This window comes from Natator depressus, chromosome 7 (assembly GCF_965152275.1).
Source record: "Natator depressus isolate rNatDep1 chromosome 7, rNatDep2.hap1, whole genome shotgun sequence".
Classification (NCBI taxonomy): Eukaryota; Metazoa; Chordata; order Testudines; family Cheloniidae; genus Natator; species Natator depressus.
Genome location: NC_134240.1, coordinates 16,916,427 through 16,936,637, shown reverse-complemented (window position 1 = coordinate 16,936,637; position 20,211 = coordinate 16,916,427). Strand labels below are relative to the sequence as shown.

General features: G+C 40.3%; 1 protein-coding gene across 2 annotated transcripts in view; it reads right to left on the bottom strand.

Moving 5' to 3' along the window:
• Positions 1–2,782: 2,782 nt before the first annotated feature.
• GRM7 (glutamate metabotropic receptor 7) overlaps positions 2,783–20,211 on the bottom strand; it is a 541,384-nt gene continuing 523,955 nt past the window's right edge. For both annotated transcript variants that reach the window (XM_074957549.1, XM_074957548.1), the window contains one exon: positions 2,783–3,945. In XM_074957549.1, coding sequence (XP_074813650.1) covers positions 3,896–3,945 — 50 coding nt within the window. In that variant the 3' untranslated portion in view covers positions 2,783–3,895. The remainder of the gene's footprint in view (positions 3,946–20,211) is intronic.

Below are 20,211 nucleotides of genomic sequence, written 5' to 3'. Positions count from 1 at the left end.
GCAGTCCCCTTCTCAGCCTACCGGGCCATGCAACACCGTCCTAGGCAGGGACTCACAGTGTTAGCAATGCTGACTCATGCACGGACCTGGGTCCCTTTCTGCACCTTCCACTGATGTGATTCGCTCTGGCCTCCTGCCGCTCAGCCAGGCTGAGGGTGAAGGGTCAGAGGCAAAACAATGCCTGACTGAGGCTTCTGCCTGCATCTGCGTTTAAGCAGCTATGGACAAACCAGCAAACAGGGATCATTCATGGGATCCAAATCTCATACCACAGACTGCAAGACCTCTAGCCTGTCCCCTCCTCCCCTGCAAGTCCTATGGGGGCTGGAAATTTTAGAGACATGGCCTGTCTTGTCCTTTCATTCCCTCTTCCATTGTGGAAGCCACCAAACTCACCCCTTGTTTGGCTTGGGGCCCCCATTTAAGTGTCCAAGTCACTTGAGTGAATAGTCCCCCGCACACCCTTGACTAGGGGCTTGATGGAGAGGCTTCATGGTTTGATATTATTGGTCTGAGATTTATTTCCCCCAGTGGTTTACTAAATTCCAGATTACAGGACATGCTGCTGTTTTTCCTGATGGAAGGGAGTGAGCAGGCATTTGGAAACAGGAGTGTTGCTTGAGGGAAGAGTTATTTTGATTGGGACAATTTCATGCTTTTATAAATGGGACCTAAGTGTTCAATTAAATGATATGGACTTACACCAGCTGAAAGCTCTGGCCTTGTGTTTATGGATTTTGCATAGAGTTTAGGTAAGTACCACTGAGAATTTTTTTTTAAATGAACACCAACTTTTCTGCCTTTATTAGTCACTGCCCCGATAGTCCTTTCCTACCAGTAAATCCCATAATTGGGATTTTATTCATTTAATTAAGCTATAATTCAATCTACCTATCTCTATATTTGAAAAAGTACCAAACTACTCCTCTTATGATATATGCATGAAGAGTCAATAGAATTGGCAAACAGAGTCTTTCATACCCTAACTGCCTGTTGTGGGCAAACTACGTTGCAGCTGTCAAATTTTCTTTTGATGCTGATTACCTTCATCAGTGTAATTTATCAAGTTGTCTCGATAAAATGGGACACTAAATACTTTAGAAACTGATCTTCAAATTGCTCTCAAAAGATTGTTGCAGTGCCAAAGGTAGTGTACTGATGTGACATTTTTTCTCTTGTGTTGCAATGGTAATTTAAATGAATTGCTTCTCCCTGGCTGTATCACTTTACACCTTTTCCCTCCGCTCTCTCACTCCACAAATGCCTTCAAATTGACCTTTGATTGTTCAGGAAGGGAAGGTAATGTTCTTCACTCACGAGACAGTTTAACAACTTTGGTATTTTTCAAGACACAGTGAAGGTGCAGTCATTTTAGGCTGGTGTTAGACAGCTCAAGGTATTTGGTAGAGCCCTTAGTTTGTTTACTTTTGTTCTAGATCACAGGAATACATATATGGCTTCTTCTAGAATGAGGCTATGGAAGGGTACTTGACATATTGCATGTTTGAGACCTAAAGAACCAAGGCTGTACTCATGGCTCTGAAATATCAATAGTAACTGTATTTTGTGAAGTTCTGAGCTGTAAAACCAGATTCGATTAATTCCTTCCACATAATGGAAGCAAGGAAGGATTTCTTCATTCTTACAATTTCTGGGCTCAATTCTGTTCTCCCTACTCTGTCAAAACCCTCATCAATCCCAGTTTGAGTATTACCTGGAGTAGCAGGTGCTCACTTTGTTGAAGAGATACAATGCACTGATAATTGTGCTATCTAGCTATGGGTTTTCTCCCGCCCCCTGCTTCTGTCATGGTCCCATGAAGGCTGCTGTGGTCAAGAGAGGCTGCAGAAGAGCTTCTGCCATTAGTCCCCAAAATGTGATCAAATGTCTCTAGCCACTTACAGCCACTTACCCATCCAACCAGTCCTAAATGTCAGCTTGGCTTCAGAGCTGCTACTGTGTTAAGACCAAAAAGGCACCAGAGAAGTGATCAGTGTTCAAGGTTTATGAGCCCAGGTTGAAAGATTTGGAAAAAACAACAACCCAGTAGTCAGTAAGCAAAGAATGTCTAAGGAGCATGCAAGTTAAAATAGGCTAAGCAATGACTAATGATTAAAGTGATTTTCAGCTCAGTTTTGATCTTGCCATCAGTGTTCTATAGGTACAAGGGATGCTCTTGTAGACACTTGAAATGGGGAACTACTTGTTGAGCTATGGAGGTTGGAAGAGGGCAGAATTTTGTTCTTGTTGTTTCAGCCTATTGTTTCAACCCTGCTCTCTCCAACCACTTTTCAAGTGAGTCTGAGTTTTGGTTCCTGCTCCACATTTGGAAAGTGTGGATCTGATTCATTACTGATGACTCGTGTTGATGAGTCCAGTTTTGCATTGGCATTATTCCACAGAAATTAATGGAGCAACATTACTGAACCACTTTGTGGCCTACATTTTCATACGTGATTAGTGATTTGGGGAGCCTCAATTTTGGAGTGTCCACACTGACACACATTAAAAGACCTGATTTGAAGAGGGCAGGGGCTCAGCTCATTCTGAAAAAAAAACCAGGCCCCTTTACCTTGTTTCAAGTTGAGTGCCCAGTGACTTTTCAAAAATTTCGGCCCCATCTGGTTAAAGTACTTTTACATCTTTTTACAGCTCCCCCTGTGAAAACCCTCATGAACAAACTAACTAAAAGGGGGAGGGGAGGAAACAACTAAAGATATTTATTGCCATAAATAAAAAAAAAGTTAACCAAAACCTTTTATTGATACATTCTTGGACAATATCACAGGATCAAGAGAGAGGAAAGGGGGGGGGAGGAGTTTGCAGGAAAGATGGTTTTCACTAATTGGCACATAAGCAGCAAGATTAACGAAATTACTTATTACAAACAGTATAAACCATACATGCTTTTTTTTTGTTTTGTTTTTTGAAGTCCTCATCACACTGGTCAATCATGGTGGGCATCAACAAAGAAAAACCTTAAGACATGTAAAAGCCATATTCCTTCTTCCAAGTATTGTAAGAATAATTGAAATTATTGCAAAATAGTCATATATCATAAAATAACAAAATAGAACACAAATACAAATATCAAACAAGTTATTAACATGTACTGTAAAATACATTACTGGCATGCATTCCACACATCAAGACCTCTATTAAAACCAAGCAATATCCTTCTTGCTTCCTCTGCAGCCCATCATACTTATGAAAGGCAGGGGCTCACTTCGCCAGCACAGTTTTTGGTCTTTAAATAACTTTTTGTTGTTGTTGTTGTTGAATTTAAAAAAAACAAAAACAAAAACAAACATATGGATTGCAGTGACACAATAATAGTTATACAAGTCATGTACATAGTTCTTTTAAATCCTCAGGGATTTGTTTTTAATGTGCTAACATCTGAGAGAATAGGTCTTCAATGCAACTGTGCATTCAAAACAAATAGTGAATCTTTGAAACAACATGGATGGAAATATGCAAAATTCCTCACAAACTGTACAGAAATTTCAAAAACTTGCAGTCTGGAAGTACATATAAAGACAAAATTAGCCCCTGTAAAGTCATTGTCACTAAATGCAGTTCACCCATAAAGAGCTGGGTATTCATGTCTGGAGCTGGGTACTCAGTTTTCATACTTCCCATACATAGAGAAGGTCCAAGGTCACAGCCCAAGGACAGTGCCAGTGACTTATTAAGCCAAGAATAATTAAGGATATTTCATATAGCAGCTGTTCAGAATGCTTGGTCCTCTTACATTGGTCTCCATATTAACTGCCTAGCCTTTAAACTTCTCCAGCGGTGGATACACTGCAGGTCAGGAAGAGGCCTATGGCAGTTTGGGTGGCTGAATGGATGAAAATCTTCATCCTTCCTCAACTCTGTCTGAAGAAACGGACTAGATAACCAGGTTATTATAACTGACATACTTCTTTTTTGCAGCAGGGCCTGAAAGAAAGGAGGAAGATGGAAAACAGTCATTGACCTGGAAATCTGAAACTGTCCTTAAAAAGGCCTATTATTATTCCCTAATTAGTTGACACAGTGATGAGAGAAGATAAGCAGATGGTGACTGCTTTGCATTGATATCTTTACCTGTCAACTACTTCCCCTTAGAAGACATCTGTTTATTAATATTAATCTAAGAAGATTACTTATTAGATCAATTTAAGTGGTGTCTCTAGTTCTGAATATAACAAACAAAATTACCATAAATTTACTTTTCATAGTTTTGCAGTCTCTATGTTTTTGCAGTACTGAGTAACAATGACTAGATTCCATTAAGGGTTTTTTGTTTTTATGTTTTATGGTTACACATTCTCCTACTTCTGAACTCTCATAGACACATAGACTTGAAGGCTGGAAGGGAGCATCGTGAGCATCTAGTCTGACCTCTTGCACTTTGTGTGCCACAGAACCTCAGCCACCCAATCCTGTAATAGACCCATAACAAAAGGCAGGGGGGTAGCTGAGGAGGAGACCCCTGAAGCGGACCTAGGAAAAGAGGCTCCAGGGAAGATTTGTGGGCTAAATTTCATTTTCTCAGATACAAAAATAAAATATTTTCTATTCAAGTTTAATGATTGCTGGGAGCTTTAAATTTTCACTGCTGGAGATCGACAAATCTGATCTGTTAGGCCCATCAATTTATATCTGAGTTTGCTAAATAAACAAATAAATAAACAAATAAATAACCAGTCGATAAATAAGTTATGAATTATGCTACTTTTTGATAGTAAAAATTGTGAACATTTGTGCAATGGCAACTACACACATAATTCAATGACATTTGAGTCTATAGTGTTTATCAAGCGGCTCCCATGTGGAACAAAAAAAACCAAAAAAATCTCCGTTGCTTATATTTGAACTCTGTATGATTCAATATATAAGCTTATAAACATATGCTACTTATATAAATATAGTTTTTCATATATTACACCACATCCACGTATGTAACATAAAAATGAGCATGTGTATGAAACAAGTGTCTTTGCAGAAAAGTTTTTAAAAACCTTTGAAATCATGTATATAATATACCATACAACTACACTGAGCATTTTTTCTGTATCTCTTAATATCCCAAAAGTTTAAAATTCATTTTATAATCATGCTAAGTAATTGTTGCCGTTATTAACTATTATTTGATAATTGTGTTCTTTGAGCAACTTGAACACAAAAACAGTAGAAAGGTGTATCATAAAAAATGCACAGAAAGTAACATAACATGCAATTAAAAGTGAGCTTTAAGGCATCCTCCTGATAAGAGTTAAACTTGCAAAATGTAGACAAAAGACACAAGGCCTGAGTTTCTGGGATATTTAATATTTGCTGCTCCCTTTGGGGTCAAATACAATTGTGTGTGCTTAGCACCTATGAAAATCAGGAGCCATTGCACTCCTGAAGCTATTTAAAAGCTAACACTTAAAAAAAAATCATTAATACCTGCCCTTCAAAAAAAGTTAGACCACATTTATAAACATTTATATTTCTAAAACTAATTGTCAGAAATGCTCGTCTCCACATATACCCATATCTTTTGGAGATGACTTTGTGCATCTTCACAAAAAAATACAACTGAGCTGCCACATGTTTTCTAAATAGTTTGGGGGAGGTCCTCAGTTTGTGTATATGTTAATTTACCCCTGAGAATCCGCTCGCAGTGTGTCTAATCAATCTAAATTGGGAGCACTATTAATTCTTTCCTCAAACTTTGATATAACAGGTTCATGAGTCGCCAAACAATGGTTTGGCGAGTGCAATGTTTTGTTTTCATAAGGAAGGTTTTCACCAACAGCACAGACTGTTTCAAGAATATAATGTACAAGGATGCAACCAAACACAAATACTCTTGTCACAATATTCATTTTCTTCACTGGCTACTTCCCAAAGTGCTCAGATCAAGAGAAATAAGGAAACAATTTTACATTTAGGTACTGTCAACAGTGTCATTGAAGAATCTTGAATGTAACTTTGCCATTTTATATTCTTAGTCTAAACCCACTTCCGGATTCACTGTAAAAGAAATCTATTCAATCCCAACTAAGGGAAAATGAAGAACACCTTCAACAACATCTCTGGGAGTGGAGGATGCTCAGCATTTCACAGGATGCCGTGATATCTTGACAAATCGGGCCAAATGTGGGTGAGTAACAAATAATGGGTTAAACAATTTTATTCACAGAAGGTTTACATAGTAATGATCTGTATTATGATCTCACACACACTTTGGCTTTGTACCATTATATTTTCAGGATTTCAAAAAGCAGCAGAGAGTTTATTGCATTTATACCAATAAAGAGACGGCAATTTAGATAAACTCAAATCTTGGTCCATAAATTGTCATCCCTTTCCAAAGTTTTCAGATTTTTCCCTCTCCCACCAATGAAATAATTATTTTCTCTGCAGCTAAAGCTTTGCTTTGACTGGTTATCCTCCAGTATCAGCCTAAATATCTCATTTGTCATTTTTCAGCCTGCCTAAGCAACAATATCAATCAAATACACCAACCAGAAAGCTCAAATGAAAAGAAATTTTTGTGAGTATATATTTTTGTTTGCTCACATTGAAAAGACAGAATACAAACAATGAAATCATAGATCATGAGATTGTCTGTAGTACATATTTTCCCCTTTATATTTTAACAAAATAATGCTTTTCTACAGTTGACAAATACAACATAATTGATCTGGATAAAATAATATCCCAAGAATAGCAATGTATTTCTTAAATTCTGTGGGGGAGGAAAGGGAATTTCTCTTAATTCATCGATTTTAAGGCCAGAGGGATGAGTGGATACCTGCTGTATAGTACAGGCCATAGAATTTCACCAGTTGCCTCTGTAATGAGCTCAATAATTTGTGTTTGACTAAAGTACATCTTCCAGAAAGGCATCTAGTCTTGATTTCAAGACTTTAGAGATGGAGAATTAACCTTTTTCCTTGTAAGTGATTTACTATTGCCGTCTCAGCTCTTCAGTGTTTTGGGGAATTAGAATGATGAAGCAGGTAGGGATAAAATATTCTCAAAGAAAAAAACTTCCATGCATAGAGCGTGTGCCAATGAAACCTCAGCATCTACCAACAGTGACCATGCTTTAATCTGAGATACCTGAGTATTCCCCTGTACCTAGAATGGAAAATAGGTAGAGTATCAAAGGTACTGTGCTATGCTAACTGTTAATAAGAGGTGGCATTTTAATGGCAAATACTGACTCTCTTCTGTGTAACTATGTCTTTCCATATGTAAGCTAATGTACTTTCACACTATATACTATGTTTCAGAGTAGCAGCCGTGTTAGTCTGTATTCGCAAAAAGAAAAGGAGTACCTTAGTCTCTAAGGTGCCACAAGTACTCCTTTTCTTTTTACTATGTACTATGACATTTAAAAAAAACAACATTAAAAGGGTGTTTTTAGGTCGAGAGTTGAGAACTCATAAATTAGGAAATGCCAGATTTACAGTTGCCCATGCAATATTAATTTGCCCCTCTTGGGTGTATGCATGATGATATACAGTTTTAGATTACATGATCATATGTTTTTTTTTCCAACAGGACCCTTGCTCCATTCAATATGCAGGATGGACCGTGCTCCTTCATTGAGCATCTATTCAAAACAAAAAAACATTCAAACAAACTACACGTTACAATTCCCTGTGTAAAGTCAGGGCTGGCCCACAACATTTTGGCACCTGAGGAGGGGAGCTCAAATGACGCCCCCATGCCCCCTCGCTTGGGCCAAAACTTTGAAAGGTCTCAATCCTGCCTTCTTCCTGTTCTACTCCTCTCATGGTACTGCTCTGCTACCTACCCCAATAAAAGAGAACTAACAACTTAAAATGCCTTGTTCAACAATTTTAAGTAACACTTAACTTTCAAATGCCTGAACGGCAAATGTAACTTGTCTTGTCTGCATAGTAAACACTGGCATTTTTATCTGCTTGAGTAAACAAAGTGGTGCTTTCTGTGCCTTCCTGGTTGCAAAGATTTGAACTGCTTCCTGCTGAAGGTCCACAGTCTGGGCCAGCTCATGCTCTGTCGAAATGGTTGCAAGGTTGACCAGCCTCTCCTGTGTCATTGTGGAGCATAGATGTGTTTTTATTAACTTCAGCTTGGAGAAGCTGCGTTCTCGCTGGCAACTGTTACAGGAAGTGTTAGAAGTATGCACAGAGCAACAAAAGCATTTGGAAAGAGGGTGGTCATCTTATTTGTGCACATATATTCCAGAACAGCCTTTGGAGTTGATCCTGCTGAAACGTATCTTGAAAGGGCTTTCAGTTCATCACCTAAATCACTTGCATCAATACTGCGTATGTCATCATGTGTCAACACTGTCTCTAGTGCCCTGCATTGCTGGTGTAGGTCTTCTTCAGAAAAAGTGAGGAGTTTGGGAATATCATACAACATCCCAAATATACTGCTGTGTTCCTTGAGCTGCATGAACATTTTGCAAGTAAAGAGACACTGATGCAATCTTCTCTGGATGCTTATCATCTATAGTGGCCTTTAACCTTAGTCTCATTTCAAGCTCTTTCCACCTATGGAATGCTCTCTGGTGATTTGCTGCCCTTCTCATGGCATGCCAGACTTCTAACCAGATTTTTCCAGTCCTTTGTTCCTGTAGAACCCAATGTGGCTGGAACATTAGACTGGAAGAGTTTGCAACAAAAACAGTATGCAGTATTCTGGGTTTTTGAGTACATAAGCCATGGTCTCTCCACTTTGTCACCATTGGGGATTTCATGCCAGTAATTTGTTGGATGGAAACTTCTATTTTCATTGTCTTTGGGGAACATGAAGTTTTTCGCTTGCTGTGGCCCATGCAGTACAAGGAAGTCCCTCAGGCTACTGCTCAAGTGGGTCCACAGTCCTGGATCATCTAGACTTAAGAAACTAAACTCAGCAGCAGCAGTTTCTTGCGCCTCCACCACACTCTTCTTTGATCTACAATGTGCATGTTACATCCATTTGAGATGGAGATATGGATGCTGCAGTAGCTGCCAGGTCACTTGCACTCTGACTAACTAGAAGATCAGGCATCTCCTCAACACTCTCATTCTCACTGGGGCCGGAAGGCTCACCGTGAACATTTGTGTCTATGTATCTCAGGAGAGCTCCTTCCTGCTTAGATAGAAAAGCTTCCTTTGCTTTCTTTCTTTTTCTGAATGCTGCCCCAGTGGGGTCTTTTCTTCTTTCACTCATGAGTGCTGTTCTATGCCAGCTATAGTGGCTCTCAACACGCAGCTGAAGGGGACAAATAAGCAGGCTGGTAGCAGGGCCTGAGTGAGGGAAGATATCAGCGTCTTAAGGGTCTAACTGGCTCCTACTACTTCAGTTGACTGCCTGTTCTGCTCAAGTGGGTTCAGGGAAGCAGTAGAAAACAGGAAGCTCCCTGAGAAGCTGGTGTTAATCAGTCCAGGCTCCTGGGGGTGCTAGAAAGGTGCATAAGAGGCTCCTCCTCCCCTCTCTCCATGCAGCTCCTGCTGCTTTCTGTTATTCCCTCTCACCTTTTCTCCTGCCTGCCTGTTATGTCTCTTGTGCCCTCCTTCCTCCAGCACAGCACTCTACCATCTCTGTGCATCTAGAGCAGAGAGAATACATATGCACCAGCAGCAGACACAATTTCTACTCTCTGGGTCCTAGTGCCCCCCCCCACAGTCTGACACCTGAGGCAACTGCCTCAGTTTGCCTCATGGTAAGGCCAGCCCTGTGTAAAGTGCTATCACTACAGAAGTGGGCTCCATCCAGTCTTTAACTTAGATTTGCAGGTCCTGATCCTCAGTTGGGATCTGCTGCACTGTTGAGCTATCTGCTTATTTCTACTATTATATTTCGAGTATTTTAAGTTCTTCAGGGCAGGAACCAGGTCTTTGTAGGTGTTTTTATTATACTCAGCCCTGATCCTGTTTGAGGCCTTTGGCCACTACCATAATATGAATGTTAAATAAAACGTGTGCAAATTACTGGGGATTTCACTGTTCAGCTCAATTCACTTGGTGAAGTAACAAAGCTGAAAAGACACACATGTATGTATGAAGACTAGTTATGCAGACAAGTTGCTCAGTGAAACAGTTGTAAGAATTTTCTTTTTTAATCTGGGCAAAACAATCTTTTTCTCTAATCTCATTATTGGAAATGGTTGAACCATTTTTGCTGAAACTTTCTAAAAGTCAGCCTCAGACAGAAAATCAGCATGGGATAGTACCGTCAGAACAGTGAATGTTTGGGAACGTTATAAACAAGTGAAAACAGTGTCTTATAATGGAAAGTGTTGGGCAACTTTAGCTATAGACAACACTACCAGACTTGCTTGTAATAAAAGCTACCAAACTCTACAGGTTTAATTTCTTTCAGGCAGAAACAGGCATTCATTTTCAGTTATGTGCTTTATTCCAGGAGGACTATAACAGATTCATAGTCCCTTCTCGGTCTAAAAATCATTAAAACTTTTCTGCTTCCCTGTTAAACATTGTCAAGTGCCAAATTTGATTCTTGCCCCGGCCCTAAAATGTCCAAGTACAGTGTGGTTGGACTGGTTATCATCTTTTTTAGTCCCATCATATGGAGTGTGCTTTACGAGTCATCTCCTTCCAAAGTATTCTGCTCAATGCCACACACCCTCTTACATCACATGCTAACTAACTTTATGACAGCCCACCACTTCTTGCTGGGTCAGCTGCTCTGTCTTTTTCCTTCAGTTTGGATCTGCTGGACTGTGTAACCCACTTGTCAGGACTGCACACCACAAGACCAAATCATCTGAGCCTGCACTCGAGTTTCTTTTTGTTTATGGGTGTTGCTTTCAGTATGTCTCTAACATGCACATTCCTCGTCAGATCTTTTTCTCCTTACTCCACTCATCCTTCTCAACATTTGCAACTCTGTGAAACAGCTTTTTTGCTCATGTTTCTTCTTCATTGCCCAACACTCAGCGCCATTGGTGGACTGGTTATCTGGGTTGTAAAAAATATACCTTCTTCCAGTTTCAGTTGTTAGGGTACACAAATAAAACTATTTATTTATTTTCAAAGGCACTTATTCTCCACATTTACTATCTGGGACACTGTGCAAGAGTTAAACAAAAATTAAACCAAAACTGGAACCATCATGATGTAAGCAGAGTCAGGATGGGCTCCACCCTGACATCTGGTGGTGAGGTGTGGCAAGTAGTGGAAAAGAACTTCAGGGGCTGATCTCAATTTGCATAGGCACACCCACCCCGCCTAGATTGAGGCCATAACTGCCCAAATGGTCACTTTGGCTGTTGTGGGATCCCCAGTGTCTTTGTTATTGGGGCGGGAAGAGTAAATTGTTATTACCCTGATTATGGGAACTGTGCTTGGAACTGTACTTGGCCTTTTGTTATGATGGAGGGACTCACCATCAACTGAGTAGCACTCGCTAGGCAAGGGACATGGGTTCCAAAACTCTGTGAAGGGAGAGAGACTTGAGACAGGTATTAGTACCTGGTGGTGTGGGCCCCTTTGTGAGGGCCTGAAGCACCAATTGCACCTCTGTCTCTCTCCACTGTGGAATGTCAGAGCTAAGGTTGGGTCTATTAAGAGTCTTGCTACAGGTACTGTGCTGCATTCACTTTGGCCTTATGGTGCACCAGCACTAAGGCCCCCACTACTATGAGCTGAAATCACTAAGAGCTGAAATCACTGAGCACTGTGTCAAGTAGTGGGGAGCCGGAAGATCTAGAGTGCAGTGGTGCTGTTCGTGAGACGGCGAGCTGTGCAGAGCGGAGCCGTTCGCGAGACGGCTAGCTGAGCAGAGCTGTTCGTGGGACAGCGGTGTGTTCGCGAGACGCCGAGCTGAGCAGAGCTGTTCGTGGGACGGCGAGCTGTGCAGAGTGGAGCCGTTCGTGAGACAGCGGTGTGATCGTGAGACGGCGAGCTGAGCCGAGCTGTTCGTGAGACGGCGAGCTGTGCAGAGGGAGCCGGTCGTGGTGGAGCGGAGCCGTTCGTGAGACAGCGGTGTGTTCGTGAGACGGCGAGCTGAGCCGAGCTGTTCGTGAGACAGCGAGCTGTGCCGAGCGGAGCCGGTCGTGGTGGAGCGGAGCCGTTCGTGAGACGGCAAGCTGAGCAGAGCTGTTCGTGAGACGGCGAGCTGTGCAGAGTGGAGCCAGTCGTGGTGGAGCGGAGCCGTTCGTGAGACAGCGTAGCAGAGCAGAGCCCTGTGGGGCAGTCAGCTTCAGGACACGTAAGGTACCCCTTACCTCTTTCCCCCACACACAGGCACATTTTAGCCAGACTGGGGAGTAACACTCTGCAGATGAACTTTTGAACTCTGGGGCTGGACTTTTTGGATTTTGGGTGATTTGAGGATTGCTGGACTCAAGAGACATTTGGGTTCTGGGACTCAAGAACCCGAGGGAAAGGATGTGGCCCAATTTTCTGGGGTGGGTCTTTGCTCATGGTTTGGTTAATGAACACTAGTTGTGGTGTTTTCCCAATTTAATGCTGATGTCGTTTACCTCATGTTATTAAAGATTCTCTACTACACCGAGACTCCGTGCTTGCGAGAGGGGAAGTATTGCCTCTTCGAGGCGCCCAGGGGGTGTGTAAGATTTTCCCAGGTCACTGGGTGGGGGCTCGAGCCAGTTTTGTATTTGCTTTGATGAGAGGGAACCCCTGTGTACTGAACCCGGCCCTTGCTGCTATCAACTTGGCCTGGCAGAAGGGTTACAATAAAGTAAATCAAGTCACTTTCAACTGGGCAAAATAGGTTTCTGTACATTTCTCTTTCCTCATTTACCCTAATTTTTAACTTAATCTTAACTTTTCGGTACTTTTCGATCACTGCTTTGATTCTCAGCACTATTTTTTTCTTTAAGCTATATCTTTCCACCATGAGTGATTTTTTTCCAGTTTTATTAATGGGTATTGTTGAAATGCTCTATTGAATCATCTTGGTATTTTTAAATGTTTTCCATAGCTTTTTAACTTCCCTGGGTCATTTATGGGAAGATCTCTTGGTATTTCCACCATCTCACAACTGAAATATCATTAGGAGATTTTTTGGGGGGGGGGGGAGGGGGAGACAATTTAATCCCTAGATTTTATTTGTATCACCTTGTCTTCATTTTACTTAGAGGGTAACAAATATGGACTCTGTTCTGTGACCAATCATCTGATGAGTCGAAAGAATAGTAAACATGGCAAGCGACCAGCTTGGCTTAATGGTGAAATCCTAGCGGATCTTAAACATAAAAAAGAAGCTTACAAGAAGTGGAAGGTTGGACATATGACCAGGGAAGAGTATAAAAATATTGCTCGGGCATGTAGGAAAGATATCAGGAGGGCCAAATCGCACCTGGAGCTGCAGCTAGCAAGAGATGTCAAGAGTAACAAGAAGGGTTTCTTCAGGTATGTTGGCAACAAGAAGAAAGCCAAGGAAAGTGTGGGCCCCTTACTGAATGAGGGAGGCAACCTAGTGACAGAGGATGTGGAAAAAGCTAATGTACTCAATGCTTTTTTTGCCTCTGTTTTCACTAACAAGGTCAGCTCCCAGACTGCTGCGCTGGGCATCACAGAATGGGGAAGAGATGGCCAGCCCTCTGTGGAGATAGAGGTGGTTAGGGACTATTTAGAAAAGCTGGACGTGCACAAGTCCATGGGGCCGGACGAGTTACATCCGAGAGTGCTGAAGGAATTGGCGGCTGTGATTGCAGAGCCCTTGGCCATTATCTTTGAAAACTCGTGGCGAACGGGGGAAGTCCCGGATGACTGGAAAAAGGCTAATGTAGTGCCAATCTTTAAAAAAGGGAAGAAGGAGGATCCTGGGAACTACAGGCCAGTCAGCCTCACCTCAGTCCCTGGAAAAATCATGGAGCAGGTCCTCAAAGAATCAATCCTGAAGCACTTACATGAGAGGAAAGTGATCAGGAACAGTCAGCATGGATTCACCAAGGGAAGGTCATGCCTGACTAATCTAATCGCCTTTTATGATGAGATTACTGGTTCTGTGGATGAAGGGAAAGCAGTGGATGTATTGTTTCTTGACTTTAGCAAAGCTTTTGACACGGTCTCCCACAGTATTCTTGTCAGCAAGTTAAGGAAGTATGGGCTAGATGAATGCACTATAAGGTGGGTAGAAAGCTGGCTAGATTGTCGGGCTCAACGGGTAGTGATAAATGGCTCCATGTCTAGTTGGCAGCCGGTGTCAAGTGGAGTGCCCCAGGGGTCGGTCCTGGGGCCGGTTTTGTTCAATATCTTCATAAATGATCTGGAGGATGGTGTGGATTGCACTCTCAGCAAATTTGCAGATGATACTAAACTGGGAGGAGTGGTAGATACGCTGGAGGGGAGGGATAGGATACAGAAGGACCTAGACAAATTGGAGGATTGGGCCAAAAGAAATCTGATGAGGTTCAATAAGGATAAGTGCAGGGTCCTGCACTTAGGATGGAAGAATCCAATGCACCGCTACAGACTAGGGACCGAATGGCTAGGCAGCAGTTCTGCGGAAAAGGACCTAGGGGTGACAGTGGACAAGAAGCTGGATATGAGTCAACAGTGTGCCCTTGTTGCCAAGAAGGCCAATGGCATTTTGGGATGTATAAGTAGGGGCATAGCGAGCAGATCGAGGGATGTGATCGTTCCCCTCTATTCGACACTGGTGAGGCCTCATCTGGAGTACTGTGTCCAGTTTTGGGCCCCACACTACAAGAAGGATGTGGATAAATTGGAGAGAGTCCAGCGAAGGGCAACAAAAATGATTAGGGGTCTAGAGCACATGACTTATGAAGAGAGGCTGAGGGAGCTGGGATTGTTTAGTCTGCAGAAGAGAAGAATGAGGGGGGATTTGATAGCTGCTTTCAACTACCTGAAAGGGGGTTCCAAAGAGGATGGCTCTAGACTGTTCTCAATGGTAGCAGATGACAGAACGAGGAGTAATGGTCTCAAGTTGCAATGGGGGAGGTTTAGATTGGATATTAGGAAAAACTTTTTCACTAAGAGGGTGGTGAAACACTGGAATGCGTTACCTAGGGAGGTGGTAGAATCTCCTTCCTTAGAGGTTTTTAAGGTCAGGCTTGACAAAGCCCTGGCTGGGATGATTTAACTGGGAATTGGTCCTGCTTCGAGCAGGGGGTTGGACTAGATGACCTTCTGGGGTCCCTTCCAACCCTGATATTCTATGATTCTATGATTCTATTCTATGATTCTATGATCTGTTGTATGATTGCAATGGGCAAGAGACTGAGGCTGAACTTATTTTACTTGCCAATATTTTTCAGGTGTATAGTTTGTGCTGTTACACAATGCTAAACCACTGTTATCAGCTAATCAGATCTCAACTGTAGCTCTCAACACTTTATCACTACTTCTACTTATAACCAAAAGGCAGAATGAGCCAAAAACAATCTAGCATGAAATTGGGAAATCTGTTTGTTATTTCTTACACAGAAAAGAGAAAACAAATGCCTCCAATGACCCGAAGGAAACCTAATTTGTGTTATAAGATGTAACACTTCAAAACAATGATTGACATGATTTTAAAAGATTCATTTACAACATGCTTTGAAGTACATAGAGAGTCTGTTGTGGAACAACACTAAAGCCGTCTGTGAGATTTACAGTTAACTTCTGGGTAACTTGATTGATGGTGTAATTTAGTAGCATTTTTGAGTGTAGAAAAACCAAAAAAACATATGCTGGAGCATCAGATTCCTAATGCCACTGTGTTTATTCAGTTTGCTGAGATAGTTGCAGAACTCCAACTCTAATATGATTATTTTAGAAGTACAGTGCTGTATTTTAAATTTGGACATTTGAAAGCCACTCTAAAGTACATCAGACTTACCAAGAGATCACAGCAACAAGATTACAAACAGTTTTTCTAGTAAATGAGAGTAAAAGAGATGCCTGTTTAATGGGTGAAGTTTTATAAATGATATACTGATATTTGGGATTAACTGAATAGAATTTGCAGCAAAACCAATACCCTGGGCATATTACTTTTACAGAAAAATACTTTTCCTTTCAAATAAAGGACAATTATATTTTCATAGTTTTACAGTGATATTGTTGTGTAGTAAAAAAGAGACAATTAAAAGATCAGCAGTAAAAAGCTACTAAAATGTCAACATTTCCCACTCATTGTTACACAGTCAACCACAGACACTCTTTATTCTAAACCCGGGAGAAATTCCGCTGGGTGCTAACTGTTGGCAATTGCTTTAATGTTCATCACTGACCAGGTAAAGGTGACTGAAAAAATTGTATAACATTGGACAGTACATATTCTGAGTAAATATTAATCTTTATTACTCTTTTTTATTTTAAACTCTCATGATTTCATAGCCAAACATCCCCAAATCTTTTCTGTGCTAGCCAAAGGTGCTGACTAAACACTAATGTTAGAGTGTTTTCTTTTGGCCTAGTAGGTTTGCACTTTACTAACCATTCTCATTTTACCCTGAACTTTACCAGACCCTATTGTGTTATCAATAAGCTGAATTTTAGCTGGACCTTAGTGTGTTAGTAAATAACAGATTGTGTGACATTTTATTCTGGCACTTGACCCTCAGGGAAATGTGTGCAGAAATCCAGAAAGGAACTACTTTTAATTGATATGGTATTTTCTGTGCTTAATAAAATAAGCAATTGAAACACGCACTTAGTTTATAGATTATTTATGTCATGATGACTTGGTTAAAGATATCTTTTGTAACTGAGAAAAATGGATTGTTGAACAGATGTCTTTAGCTTATCAATTACATGAGGAAGATACCTTGAAAAGAAGTCCACAATCAATACTCTTATTCATTTTCTTTGTCTCTTTTCTGTTCACACACATGGTATATAAAGACAAATGTTGTTATAGCAATGCCTTGAAATGGACACAATGGTGTAACTGATAAAGATGTTCATACATTCTCTGTAACTGACAAAATGGACAAGGAATTTGTGGCATAGCATGTGTGATCTATAATCAATATAACAGCAAAACATTAATGGATGGATGAATGGCTAAGAACTAAGAGCTAATTATGGTTACATATTGTCCCAGTAGTGATAAATTACAAGTCTCATTGGTCTTATTTTGAATTAATAAGCCAAGCATGAGAAAGGATTTTTCTTTGTTCTAAACTAATATACAATATGCAATGTATATTTACTTAAATCTATATAATTCCACTGTATACAAGAATGCTAGTAGCCCATATGAATATAGAGAATTTTTAAAAAATCATTATTAACTGATCTTAATAGAGGAATATGGCCAAGATTTTCAATCTTGAGTGCGATAGCTAAATGCTTAACACTTAAATAGTTACCTAATTTTCAGGGTTGCTGAAGACCCTCAGTTTCCACTGTGGCCAATGTGATTTAAGAGATGCTAAGCACTTTTGAAAATCAGTCCATTTATTTAGTTGCCTATCTATGGATTTAGGTATGTAACAGATATCCAACTCTAAACATGCTGGCCTATATATTTAGTACCAAAATAAACACCACCAAAATATGTAAACTCATTTCTTGAGCTGAATGCAGAAGAGTGAATGCACAACAAACCTGGATCTAAAATGAACTGACTCTGGTCTGGCATGATTATTTCTAAATATTGAATACAGCTATAACTGGAAATAGAGTGGGTTGGTATTAATCACCTGCACAAGGTTAAGTTTACAAACAAACAAGTCATTGAAGTACACAGCAGTAATGCAGAAATTTCTCTGATAATGAACCTCAACATTTACACATAAGAGCTACGTTTTGCTTTCAGTTAGACTGTCTCCACTCTGTTGACTTTAATGGACTAGCAACAACATAAAAATGAGAGCAAAATGTGTTCCATTCCATGGACACAGTTGAAAAATGCAACCTCACTTGAAGGGTAAATATGCATGTCTTTTCTTTTACGGTCTGGCAGGCACTTCTTTTACAGTTGTACATTGGCTTTGCATTTACTGTTCTGGAGAGCTGACTTAAAATCCTAACTCAGGTCATATGTGCAAATCAGTTTGCATGCGTTACCAGTGGAAACTGGGCTAAGACATTACGCTTTGACATGGTTAGCAATATCTGCTCAATGAGTTGTTGCATAGACGAACAGAAATGCCAGAAGGTATTCATTATTAATTATTATTATTATTAAGATATATATAATACTGGCATGGAAGCAAGGCACAACTAGCACATATCACATGCTTGTGCTTGGCAATAATCATGACTTGTGGTCTGTAAGTTTTCTGAGCATTAAATGAACATACAATTTGAAAATAAACAAGAAGCCTCAGTTTTGCTTTGTTTTCAGATGCAGATAAACAGTGAGGTGGTGAGATTTTACAAGCAAGCTGAAATGGGCCTTTTGCTAACTAGAATTTGATTCTCTGGAGAAGCCATAATAATAAAGAAGGCATCTTGAGCTCCACAAAATCCTACAAGTTCACCAACATGACATTTATCTTAAGGAGATGATCATGTATCAGTAGTCCCCTTTTCTCACTTACACTGTGAGCTATCAGTTGTCCTCTTAGTTGCATTCCACCCCTCTCCACCGTTGCCCAAAGGTTTTTTGTCCGTCCCCTGCCCCAAAAAAGATATTGGCGTTTCACTTTTACAAGAAAGTATCTACTGTTTCACTAATGGGGTCTATTTTAGGATATACGTCACATGCCACTCATCAGAGCAACCTAATAGAAAAGTCTTTTTCTTTCATGATAATTAGTGGAGACTGAAGTGAAGATGGCCTGTGTCTAACTACATGAAAAACACAAAAGCATTTAGCTCAACTTAACATTTAATTCAAACAAGTGATGGAGCTGATAGGCGTATGTGTGGCACCTTTTCAAGCCAATAGCTTTAATGAAAGTGCCACCGCCAATGAATGACCCGTTTCAGAGTAACAGCCGTGTTAGTCTGTATTCGCAAAAAGAAAAGGAGCACTTAGAGACTAACCAATTTAGTTGAGCATAAGCTTTCGTGAGCTACAGCTCACTTCATCGGATGACCCATCACTCTTCCCAGCTCTCCAACAGCTTGAAAGCTGCCTCTGCTACTGATTCCCACATATTCATTTTCTTTGTTAAATTACTTTTAGGTCAACCCACCAGTGGCACTGGTATTTCATGACTTCCCACAGCAGATGATGGTTTAACAGTCTTTTGAAATGACTGCATCTCTTGCTCTAAAGTCATATTAAAAAATATGAACAGATCAAACTCCTCTTTGGATATAAAGTTTAATCACTGGATTGGTTTTCATTATCTTCATCATGGGCCACAAACAAAGAAGAGTCCAAAAGGAAGGCAGACCTTCCTGCAGAGTCCAAAAGGAAGGCAGATCTGTCAATAGTCAGAGTGAGATTTTCATCATTTTCACTTCAATTATATGCACATTTATTACGTTTTCCAATCCTAAAGAGAAAAGATTTACAGCGCAAAAGATGACTTTTATTACAGCCTACAGGCATCTCAAGCTATTAAAAGTATGAAACATGATTTTCTTAGTATTTCCGATGTTGGAGAGAGCCCCATCATTGTGGTGACTACGAATTTGAAACTCCAGCCCTTATTCCTGACAATGGATGTTGCAGATTACCTGCACTGGATTCAGGGGAATGAAGCTGCTTTTTGTATGAAATGCTGAGATGGCCACAGTTACACCTGGGCATCCCTGTGGATTAGTGACTGGAAAATTGCAATATCCATTTTAACAGTTATGTTGATGACTCTTCCTGTTTTTTTTTTTTTGAATGTATGTTAGAGAGAGATGATGATGATGATGATGAGGTCCTGAAATGCTCTCCTAATGTTTATTTTAATCCTACAAATGTGAAAACTTAAAATGCTAATGCTTAGGCTTTAATATTTAAATGAAAACATTTTTTACAGATCATACTATGTCATCATCATATTTTCAGATCTGCACTCTTTTCTCATTATGAAAGTATGCCAATGGCTTTTCCAGTATATAAATGCCAAAACTAGGATAATCTATAAATTTGGTGGGTTTTTTTTTTGTTTTTTTTGTGGTTAGTTGTGTGTTTCTGTAACCACCGTCTGAACTGAGTGTTGGCTTTTAAGGAGATCAGCGTAAAGAACCTCATATTTTAATAATTAAATATAAATATATTAAGCTAAAAATAAAATATCACCCAAAATGGTGTTTCTCCTAAGATTGCTTTATGGCCTTCTCTTCTCATCAATTACACATTAGCTGGCATGGCTCCTCGTCAGTCTTGGTAAAGCAGAAACAATTAGCAACT